This window comes from Typopeltis vanoorti, chromosome 6, assembly GCF_054136105.1.
Source record: "Typopeltis vanoorti isolate ZY-2024b chromosome 6, IOZ_Tvanoo_1.0, whole genome shotgun sequence".
Classification (NCBI taxonomy): domain Eukaryota; kingdom Metazoa; phylum Arthropoda; class Arachnida; order Uropygi; family Thelyphonidae; genus Typopeltis; species Typopeltis vanoorti.
Genome location: NC_143554.1, coordinates 57,627,568 through 57,640,022, shown reverse-complemented (window position 1 = coordinate 57,640,022; position 12,455 = coordinate 57,627,568). Strand labels below are relative to the sequence as shown.

Genomic DNA, 12,455 nt, shown 5'->3' with positions numbered 1-12,455 from the left:
CAAATACACCGGCTTTAATTTTTTCATAACTAAGTCGTGGAAATTTTTCACATATGTATTGGAAACAGTCACCTTGTAAATTTAAAGCTTTAACATACTGCTTCATAAAACTTAGTTTGATGTGTAGAGGTGGAAAAATGATTTTTTCTCTGTCGATTAAAGGCTGATTTATAACATTCTGTTCTCCAACATTTAAGGATATTCTAAGAGGCCAGTGTTTCTGACTCCAGTGTTGGTTTCTAGCAACACTATCCCAGAAGCATAGAAAACACTGAAACTTTGTATATCTTCTTTGAAAGCCAAGTAAAAAGTTCACCATTTTAAGATCCATACAGATGATCCAGTTATGGTCTGTATATTTTAATAACTTCAGAACCTTTTTAATGTCCTCATATGTTTCCTTTAAGTGGACTGAATGGCCAATAGGAATTGAGCCATATACACACCCATTGTGTAGTAAGACACACTTGAGACTTCTGCTTGAACTGTTGATAAATAAACGCCACTCATTTCGATGATATTGTACAACACTCATTTCAGTTAGTAAACCTGACACATTTACTGTAAACAAACCCACACTCGTGTTTAAAATATTGTACAAGATTACTTTCCCTGCTACGATAAAAAGTTATCTTCATATCTTGCTCCAGTAAGTTTTTTTCATTTAATCTTGAAGCTAACAATTCCGATGATTCCTTTGATAGGCCCAAATCTCTTACTAAGTCATTCAATTCCGCTTGAGTAAAACGTTGCGGTCCAGAACTAGAAATTAAATTTTCATTGTCTAAATCAACATCCAGGTCTTGCTCCTCAAGAACATCTGGCATATCCTGATCATGCTCGTTCTCAAGTAAAGGAAGTCCTTTATAAATTGGCATGGCTATTTCATTGGAATGAGCAACTGGCCGAATTGCTGAGTCGAGATTTGGATACACAATTTTTTTCTTATTCTTCTTATTATAACCAGAAGTCTGAACTAAACAAAAATAGCAATCATCTACGTGATTTTTCAGTTCAGGCCAAATCAATGGAATGCCAAAAGCTAATTTTTGGCGTTTTCCCTTGCTCCACTGTCGTAAATTTTCTACACATGACTTACACACTTTATTTGGAGCCCACGAATTGTCCTGATCTGCAAATTTTACTTCAAAGTATGCAAAGTACACTTTCTTAACGAAATCAGTGATATTTGTCCTTTGACTGGGAACAGTAAAGCTGCCACAAATGCAGCAGAAGGAAGCTACACTATTGACACATTTTCGAGTAGTAGACATGATGTATTTTCTTCACTGCCGACTAACATGCAATTAACAAGACAAAAAAACCAGAGACTTTATTGAAACGTTATAAGCGCTCATCATACTTTCACGATCGATTAACGATTGACTGATTTCGATCATTCTTTGTCCGCTATGACGCATATAGCATTCATTTGTTTTAAGCAGTTGTCATCGCCTACTTTTCATCACCTAAATGTATTAGGTCAGTTCATCATGAAGGTTATTTTCTTGATCATAAATTAGTAAATAATAATATTTTTTGGTTTACCGATCAAGTGTTGATCAATTTTATTAACTGAACCAACTAGTTTCGCCACACTTATCTGTTGGCATCTTCAGGGCTTACATAGAGGTTTAAACAATCTCACAATTATGCGTAACTGCAAACTGACAAGAATAACTGTAAAAAACTGACTAGAATAATTACAAATAAAATGGTATCGAACGTGAGTGAAACACGTATCGCATGTACAAGATCAGCTAGCTGTTGCTGAGCAACTTTCTGTAGTTTGTATTAAAGTTCATTTCTTCCATTTTTAAGGTTCTGATTAGGGTTTTCCATATCTCTGGGAGTATTAGGCCTTGATTTCTGTTAAGGTTGACAGTAGAATGGGCGACTGTGGCTGCCTCTTTGAAAATTCTTGAATGGTAATCTTCCTCTATGTAAGGGGAACAGCTTTTGTCCCACTCGATGACATGGTTAGTTGTAGAGAAATGAGACGATAGGCCAGAAATGTCCTGTCTGTTGTTTTTGACATAGCCAATGTGCTCCTTTTTCCTGATTTCGAGGCTTCTCAAAGTCTGTCCGATGTAACTAGAGCCACATGAGCATGGAATATTATAAACTCCAGCATATTTGTAGAAAGGATGGTTGTCTTTTGGAGATCTTAGTAGTTTACTAATAGATTCTATTGGTTTGAATGTTACTCTTATTTTATGTTGTTTGAGGAGATTGACGAGCTTGTTGGAGATGTCACTTACAAACGGAATTGCAATCGTTTTTATATATTGAATATCTTCTTGTTCTCTTTGTGGTGGTTCAGAGAAAAGGATTTTATTGACTAGTCTTCTTGGATATCCGTTCAAGTACAAATTGTTGGAAATAAATTTTAACTCATCTTGAAGGGTCTTGTTGTCCGTTGTGATGCGAATCGCTCTTTTCTTTAACATGTGTACAATGCTGAGTTTATGTGAGATGTGGTGGGAGGAGTTGAAATGTAGGTAGCGACCTGTATTGGTCGGTTTTCCGTACACCGGTAGATTTATACTGCCGTCAATTTGTTTTTTGATTAAGATGTCTAAAAACGGTAGTTGTTTTTCTCTTTCAAGTTCCAGAGTGAATTTAATAGAATGATGGAAGGCATTGATCTTTTTGAGAAAATCATATATGTCATCTTTGTTATTGTTCCATACGATGAAGATATCGTCCACATATCTAAACCAAATTTTAGGTTTAGGAAAAATTTGCGATAAGATTTTGTTTTCTAAGTCTTCCATAAAGAGGTCAGCACATGAAGGTGAGAGTGGGCTCCCCATTGCCAAGCCTGTTAATTGTTGATAGATCTTATTTTTCCAAGAAAAGTAGTCGGAGTTTAGGCAGTGAGCAAACAATGAGGTTATATCTTGTGGGAACAAGGTACTTAAGATGTCAATGACCTCTACTACAGGAACGTTTGTAAAGAGAGAGGTGACATCTAAGCTGGCTAGAAGATTATTATCCGATATCTTGATGTTTTTTTAACTTTTCCACAAAATGTCCGGAGTTTTTAATGTAACTCTCTGAGTTGTGGATGTGTAGCTGTAAGAGTTTCGAGAGATGCTTTGACAATAAGTAGGTAGGAGAGTTGATTGCATCAACGATTTTGTGGAAAAGTTAAAAAATTTTGCTATTGCAGGTTCTTATGCATTTATTCGTTTACTAACAAGCGAGAGCGGTGAGCGCTCCGATTCTGATCTGCGCACCGCTTTGAATAATAGGCTATATCTTCGGGAATTTTTTGAATTTCTTGATAAAAAGTTAGGAACAGATTTTTAAAAGTACATACTTTCAGAAAATAATATTAAAAAATCGATTTTTTTGATCCTCTAAATAGTACTGCCTTCTTAAAACTATCAAAAACTTACAAATTAGCAAAAAGAAAATGCCACAGAGGAAAAACCTGACATGATAGAGAAAAATGGGTTTGATATTTGAAATCAGCCACCCAAATTAGTAAAAAACAAGTGTCAGATCATAATCAGCAGAAAAAAGTTTTCTTTTTGTTGGCCAGTGTAATCCATTCTACTCATTCAACACTCTTCAAGCAATAAATCTAGTCTGCACAACCTTATTAACCACATTCTTATGCAACTTTCAGGAGTCATCCCTTTCTCTCTCTCTCTCTCTCTATATATATATATATATATGGATTCTTGTTGTTGCAAGCCAGCTACAGTAAGCTGAATTTTTTTCTTCAGTTGTTTTCATAAATCTTCTGTTGCACCAGGGCTTGGAAAGCAGATGAGAATTTTGAGTAGAATGGGTAGATGAAGGCCTTTGTACCAGTGAGGATAATTTATATGATTTGCATAGAAAGATTAGTAGCTCCAGAAGTCATCCCACTTGGTACCTTTTTAGTTTCAAAGGACAAGAAATGTGACTGGAGACTTGTATAAAACTGTGATCTGAGTTGACAAGAAAAGAAGTAACCTCTATGGTGTATTTCGAAGGGTAAGTGGTTAAAAATAGATCAAGCATATTAGGAAAATGCAGCAGATTATTAGGTCACTGCTTACAGCAAAACTTCTGCATCACATTCACCTTGATCAGGTGACTGAAAAGGTGACCAATTTGGAGTTGCAGACATTAAGGAGATCAACCAGAAAGATGATTTCATTATTTGGATAGCTGGATTGCAGAAGATCAAGCTTAATGGATAGGAAAATGAAGAGGTTTAATTTCTGTTTATTTTCAGAGTAGTCTTTGGAGTGTGGGATAGGTAAACATAACAGATGAATTTTACTGAACTTTTATCTTACTGAATAAATTCCAGCATATATTTTGCACCACGATTTTTTAACTTTAATTTTGGGAAAAAAAAGTGCAAGTTATATTCAAGTAAATACGATATTCTCTGTACAACTGAGTGTGCTAGGGCATTCTTAACAACACTTCTAACACAAAATTGCATCAGGTTATAACTGCTTCTTGGTCACATCTGATTCAGAGAGCTGTGTGTGGGTCACCTAACTAATTTACAGAGAGCTGCACATGTAAGTTTCAAACAGCTGTCTCTGCATCCATTGACAATTGGACACATGTTTATTGAACTTTTTTTTTTTATTCAGAATAACTGATACCAAAATATTTACTATTCCTTCTGAAACATCCTGTATATGTGTACACAGGGTGTTTCATGTGTATGTAATTTGTTTCACATATGTGTACACTAGGGTAAAAGCTACATCGCAATACACTTTAGTAAGCTGCAGCATAACTGCTCTAGTCACAGTTGACCCCAGCCTGAGAAAAATTAAATAACAAAAAATAAAAGTAACAATTAAACACTTAAATATCACTGGTGTGGATTTAATTCTCTACAGTCTTATTATTTATCAGTTCTGTTTATTGTTGTCCATCATCCACTGGTTATAAATATATATTTCTCTTGGTTTCTTGCCTGAAGGTTTTGGAGTTCTTCCATCCTGTTCTTTAGTTGTTCTATTCCTAGATGTCATATGGATTGCAGATGGGCTTTCCAGAGTTTTTGGAACTGTTAAGCTATTAGTCTTGTTGAGAATAGTATGATGGATCATCATCTCACAGGATTCTTTGAATTTTCGTTCATACCATGTTTTGGTACAATGCAAGGACTGGGCACCTTTCCAAACAGTTCTGTAGCACATTTGAAGTGCAGGTCAGAAAGGCCTGATTTTCCATAATTAAGGAATTTAATGTGGTGTTTGCATTCTTCTTTTCTTATTTGGAGTGCAAGTTTACCCTACTCTATGTAATTTACCCTACTTTATGTAGGGTAAATTTCCTTCACTGGCTACAGTAAACCCACACACGGGCCAACAGATTAAAGACTCACTTGGAGATCCAACACAAAAACCAGGGATCATTAGCACTCTCAAAAATAGAGCTCTAACAATTTGCTCTGATAAGCAGACTCCGAAAAATAGGCATTATATAATAACCAAAACAGAATCTTTTGCAAGAGTACTCAGAAAATGGACAGAATGCTACAAAAATACAATATTTAAACCACCAATATTTAAAAATTAGAAAGCTTACCCAGCTTCTGTAAAGCTCCCTTTCTTCCCTTTGTCTACACAGGGATATACCAAATCCAGTGCACCTGTAATTTATCCTACATAGGAAACAGGACATACATCGCAATAAAAAAAAAGAACACAAATGACACATTAAATTCCTTAATTATGGAAAGTTAGACCTTCTGATCATGCACTTCAAATGTGCCATAGAACTGATTGGAAGCGCATTCAGTCCTTACATTGTATCAAAACAGGATATGAAAGAAAATTCAAAGAAGCCTGTAAGATGATAATCCATCATTCCAGCCTCAACAAGAATGAGGGCTTAACAATTCCAAGAATCTGGAAGGCCCATCTGCAACCCATATAGCATCTAAGAATAGAACAACATAATGGAAGAACTCCAAAACCTCCAAACATAAGAAACCAAGAGAAATATAGATTTATAACCAGTGGATGATGGACAACAATAAAGTACTGGTAAATAATGAGCCTGTAGAGAATTAAAAACTCAAACCAACAGCAACTGATGTAGTACCACTTATTTAAGTGCTTAATTATTACTTTTGTTATTATTTAATTTTCATCTTCTTTTCTTTCCTTAACCAGAATCAACAGCTGACAAGAGCAGTTATGCTGTATCGTGATGTGGTTTGTGCCCCAGTGTATATCATATCATCATCATCATCAAATTCCTGATATGTACCCTCAGAGGGTGTACAAGATATTATGAGAGTGCTACATGAAAAAGTTACATCATTACCAACTTCCTATTGACAATTTTCCTCCAAATTAGTCTGTTATCTGTCAAGACTCCAATACTATCAGATCTTGTAAACAACATCATAATGGTATAATATGATAGAATTTTCCAGTATGTGTGCGTGTGTATTCCTCATGATGACCTTGATATAAAGGCCCAAAGAATGAGTGTTATTTTATCTTAGTTTGAAGTCAAAGTAATTTCTCTAACATGGGAGTTTGTCTCCATCATTCTACACAATGAATGAATACCTTCTCTTAAACTCACACTAGATGTGCTTCCCACTTCAACAAGAAAGTTGTTCCAATAACTCATTGCTTTTTGAGAGAAACATCTAGCTTTCATCCCTTTTTTAATTGATCACAAAGTCAAATTCCACTGATATTTCTTGTCATTTCCCCATCTTCCACAATGAAAAATTTCATGAACCATTATCCCATAACACCCTTACAGAAGTTTATAGGTCTCTATCCTTTCCTTCATGGTTAAACGGTGATCAGAATTCATTATAAAAATTATGGAAACAACAACAACCATGTTAGAGTAAAACTTCAGTTTAATATAAACCAAAATATCACATTAAGGTCATCATCTGGAGTACACACACACCACACACACACACATATATATACACACAAAGAAACAAGCTCCATTACAATCTACATGGTATGCTAAGTTACACTGATTTGGTCAACTGTTAAAACTACTGACCTGACCTCTAGTGAAAAAAAAACAAACTTACTATGCCAATACTAATGGTGTCATAAAAATCCCAAGAATTTGGATGGCACATATTCAGCCCACTTAGTTCTTCAAGTTTTCTAGCAAACCTTGACTTTAGGACCTCTTAAGTAAATATTTCAGCTTTTATTGGCCACCTAGCAATGATGTAGAAAGATTTTTTTTCTTTTCCACCAGAGGTCAGGCCAGTAGTTTTAACAGTTGACCAAATCAGTGTAACTTAGCATACCACGCAGATTGTTTCTTTGTATATATATGTGTACACTCCAGATGATGATGATGATGACCTTAATCCAGATGACTTTAACGTGAAGGTTGAAAGTCGAGTGATTATTTTGGTTTATATTAAACTGAAGTTTTACTCTAACATGGTAGTTGTTTACATAATTTTTATAATGAATTATAGGTCTCTATCATATCATCCCTCCTTCTCCTACTTATCAATATCTGCAGTCAGCATACTCTCTGTGCTCATTACTACATTGTTACATTACACAATCTTGACACTATCTTTATAACTCTTCTTTGCACTCTTCACTACAGCTTCTTCATCCCTTCGGAGAACTGAGGAGACCAAACCTATGCACAGTAAATTTTCACACCATTCCCCTCATGATAATCTAGTTTCGCCTAAGTTGCCTGCATTGGGTCCCATCCCAATAAATAATTTCACCAAGCTCCTGAAAGAGAGAGTAAATCCATTCAAGTGTAGGCATTCAAATCTTGCATTTATTTCATCTACATAGCTTGTAGCATGAATCGTATGCTTTCCTTTGAACAATCAAACTGCATCTACATATTCAAAACCTCACACTTATTTAATCTGCACAGCCTGTGCGTTGAATCATATGCTAATGAACTCCTCCCTTTACACTTGGTGTGATTATAATTTAAGAACAGACTAGCAATTTTTGCTCTCTCACTTTTTTTTCTTGCTTTTTCCAGCAATTCTTTTATACCCTCTCTCATAATGTACTTATTATGACTTAAATCATTTGTTCCTATGAGTACTACCATCTCTTTTATTTTTTTCTGTTTCTCGGCTGCATTTGTGAGTCTTAATTTTCACACCTGGAAAATTCAAAGTAGTAGTGATTCTATTGTCAAGATGAAATTTAATAAGGAAATAACTGTACTATATTATATCCTTTTTCTTACATTCTACCTTGCCTTAAGCTCATTATTATTACTCAATGACATCTTGCTAATTTCTGTGCTTAGTTATCTGTTATGTTTCTGCTTAGTTATCTGTTATGTTTCTGCTTATTTATCCTGAGTTTCTCTTGACATTTCTAAACCTTTTTCTCATCATCCTTTCAGGAATTCAAGCCTAGTGGCCTATTCTGGTCATATTCCATATTTTCCTTGGTTTCCTGACTTCTATATCCTTCAACTTGGTGGTATTGGAGTATTTTTGCCATGATTTTTGTTTTGTCTCTTGCTATTTACATTCCAAATTTTTTTAGCAATTACGTTTAAGGAGTATATTGATCTTTGGAGTTCAATTCTTGCTATGATTATCTTGTCATCTGCAAACAAAAGGGCATTAAGTATAGTTTTACAATCCAGTTTAAATACTGGTTTTATATTTTTCTTCCATTTCTTTACTATTTCATTATATAGATATTAAATAAGAGTGGTGACATTGGACATCACTGACAGACCCCTCTGTTTATTGATTTCCATTCAGTAACTTTTTCATCGATTCTTAGTTATTTGGTTGTTCTGATACATGTTAGTTATTACAGCAAGTAACTGATTTGGAATGTTTAGATGCTTGAATATGGTCCACAGTTTGTTCCTTATGATTCTGTCAAAGGCCTTCTGGTAATCTACAAATGCTATGTGTATTTCTATGTTGAATTTGTAATGTTTTTCTATTAAGATTTTTAATATAAAAGCAGGGTCAATTGAATGATTGTCCTTTTTGGAAGCCATTTTGTTCTGCAGAAAGTTTACTTCTACATGTGATTTAAGTTTTGAAGTTAATATTTGTGCATATAACTTATAACCAGTTTAGAAGACTTATTCCTTTGTAGTTTTCACAGATATACTTTTTATATATATATATATTGGGATGCTAATTGCCTTATTCCAACTTTGTGAGAGTTTTTTTTTTTTGCTGCCAGATATTGTTAAATAATTTTAAAAGTTGTTTGATGAGGGGATTTTCCTGATTTGCTTTGCTGTATTTCTTGTAATATTATTTCTTCCACTGTATGGTTAGTGGTGTTATATCAGTTTTAGATTCGTTACTATCTTGCCATAAGTTTTGGAAGTCCAGCCAGGTTTTCTCTTTGATTATTTCAAGTTTCACTTTTTCTTTTACTGCCTTATTCATATTTCTCAGAATTTTGTATGTATTTGGTCTCTTCAATGCAAGATCTCTTTCCATTTTGCTATGGAGTTAACCCATGTTTCTCTATTCTCTTTGCCAGCATGCTTTTTTTGCTAATGCTCTTTTGTATTTATAATTAATTTCTGCTTCTAGTGATTTTGTATTTATCTATTGTTTATATGTCTCTTTCTTGTCTCTGATTATTGCTGCTTTAATGTTTTCATTTCAGTTTATTATTCTCTTTCTTATATTTTTTTTTTGTTCTGAGGTATTCTGTTGCTATATTTATTAATATATATTTTTTAAATTATTCCATTCTATCATTATATCATCATTTTGTTTTATTTGCTCTAGTTTTCCATTTATTCTTTGCAAGTAGTTAATTAACACTTTTATCATTCCAAGAGTTGAATGAATTCTAAAAGATTCGTGGAAATTTCTTTGTGCTGATTTGGTTAATTTTAAACCCATCTTGGGGGTATTCTTAATTTTCCTGGTAAGAGATAATGATCAGATTCTATTTCTGCACTTCTAAACCTTTTCTTCTCTTCACTAGTAATACCACTTGATAGTGATATTGCTAGTGAAGATCAATTTTGTTATGTCATGTTTTTGTTTAACAGGGCAAAAGTTCTCATCAGTGACATCAACATTAATCTTTGCTTTTGATACTGCTCCATTGTTCTGAATGGGGATTTTGGTGCTATTTTCACACCCTACCTTAAATTAACAATATATCTACAAATATATTAGTAAATACATTAATGCAATAAACACATTAAAAACCAGAATAAAAAAAATACTTAAAACACACTAATTAATCTAAGAAAACATTCAATAAAACAAATGAAAGTCACCTATCATACAGAAGCATTAAATAATCCATCCTTAGTCAATAAAGCCTCAAACCCAAATTGTATAAAAGAAGGTGGTGAAAATTCATGACCTATTTACATAAGAATGAATGTCTCAAATTTTCCCCATTGTATTCTTTAAATATTATTTTATAAACTACGTTTTTTTCCACTTTGGACTTTAATGGTACACAGATCAAGCTCTCCTCAAATATATGACACCTCATATATTTGTGACTTGCAATGTTTCATTTATAATTGTTATTTTGGTTTTTTAAACCATTTACACAGTTACACTTAAACATTTATTCAGTTACGCTGACAACTGTCATGAGCCAAGATAGAAACTATTTATGTTAAGTTGTTTTCCAGTTTGTAATTTTTATCATAGTGAATTCACTTGCTTATTACACACAATTCTGCAGACATCTGGAGTTTTCAGCAACAGTGTAACTACCCACCTCAAGAGTTCAGCATTTCTGTCAATCAATTTCTTAGTCTACAAGATGATTTCTTAATTTCTGTGCTCACCTTTGAGTATCCATCATTTTATGTCAACTGATGATGTTCAATTTAAAAATTTCACAGTTTGTTATAGCTAGCAAGCAAATAAAAAATTACTGAGAGAACATTTTAACAAGGAAACATTTCAAACTCACTAAGCTCATTTAATCATATAAGTGCTATTATTAATTTCTGAAATGTTCTGCAAATTTTTATAACTGTTTCTTCTTTGATTCAAAGAAGAAATAGGTCTGAATATATTTGCCTGAATACATTTGAGTATATGCCCAAAGCAAAGAATAGTTTTCCTGAGTTTACTTCAGTGTCTTGTATTTTTTCCTAATTTAGAATTTAAATGAAAATACTTGTATGTCCATTCCCATATGAATGGGGAATTTTCATACATATATGACCATTGCCATTCATTTATTTTTGTGTTTTTAGAATGGCTTAAGATGGAATTCAGATTCTTATTAGTGGAGTGGTAAATAGGTGGCATGATATGTAGCAGAAACAAATTAAAAATTAAGTATTTTGGCACCAATTTTCTCTCAGAAAATTTGTTGGTCAGGATATTGTAACTTAATAATCTATTTTTTTTTAAAGCAATTAACTTACCTTAACTTGGGATAAAACGTTTTTTAGGGATTGGTATAATTGTTCCTGATCAACTGGCTCTTGTTTACTACAAAGGAAAGAATAAGAAAATAGTTTCAAACAGTATTCCCAATCATATCCATAGAACTTTATTAAGGAATAATTAACAATACTTGAACATATATTCTGACTTTAACATACAGACAAGTGAGCAAACAGTTTGTAATCTTATAAACTGATTAAATATGGGAAGTTCATTGTATTGAGCTTGTATTAACTTATATGGGAACTGAGTTTATTTGCTCTGTGTGAGATCACTGACCCACTTATTGGAAGCCTGAAGTGGCTTGTTTCCATGTCTAGAAACCTGCTTTAGAGACCAAATGAGGAAATGTTTGGGCTCTAAAGCAGGGTTTCCAGATTATGCAAAAAAGGAAAAATAAATAAATAAAAACTATTTAAAAAATTAGCCCATAAAAAATAAATAATAATACAGTGCAGGTCTGCTAGGTAGTACTGACCTTTCAAAATGATTCATGACTGAGTACTAAAAACAGAACACATTGTTACAGATCTGAGTGGATAGAAATTTTTGTTTTTGTCATTTTTCACTATGCAAACTTATAGGAACAAGAAAAATAGTCTTCATAGTGAAGGTTTGCTGTAGTGAATTTCCTTTGATACTATGAAACTAATGCTATGAATTACATTACTTATATCCATTCCCAGTCATTCTACTTTCTAACAATATTTATAAGTAGTGAAAATATATTGTTTATCAACTCTTCTAATGCTATGATCAAATCTAATGCTCCTTGCTGCAAGATCTTGTCGCTACAAGATCACACTACTCAAGAGTGTGATCTTGCAGAAACTTGATAAATTCTTATCATGAGTTTTCTCTGAAACCTAATCAATACTTAGATAATCTGAAAGGCTCACCCTTCATATTATATTGTGAAGAGTGAATCTATCTTCATACCAAGGGTTAACTACTCTGCTTGGTTTGTAATTACTGAAACACAAGCTACTTTTTAGTTTTGTGAGGCAAAGGAAAGGAATCAGGATGTGCTAAAAACACTGCTGCATCATCAAGTAAGATATGCACTTTCCAAGACAAT

At 33.4% G+C, this 12,455-nt stretch overlaps 1 protein-coding gene across 3 annotated transcripts in view; it reads right to left on the bottom strand.

Moving 5' to 3' along the window:
• The window catches only part of Gcn5 (Gcn5 acetyltransferase), a 470,342-nt gene that overhangs the window by 35,806 nt on the left and 422,081 nt on the right, over positions 1–12,455 (bottom strand). For all 3 annotated transcript variants that reach the window (XM_090394171.1, XM_090394172.1, XM_090394173.1), the window contains exon 19: positions 11,356–11,422. In XM_090394171.1, coding sequence (XP_090250297.1) covers positions 11,356–11,422 — 67 coding nt within the window. The remainder of the gene's footprint in view (positions 1–11,355; positions 11,423–12,455) is intronic.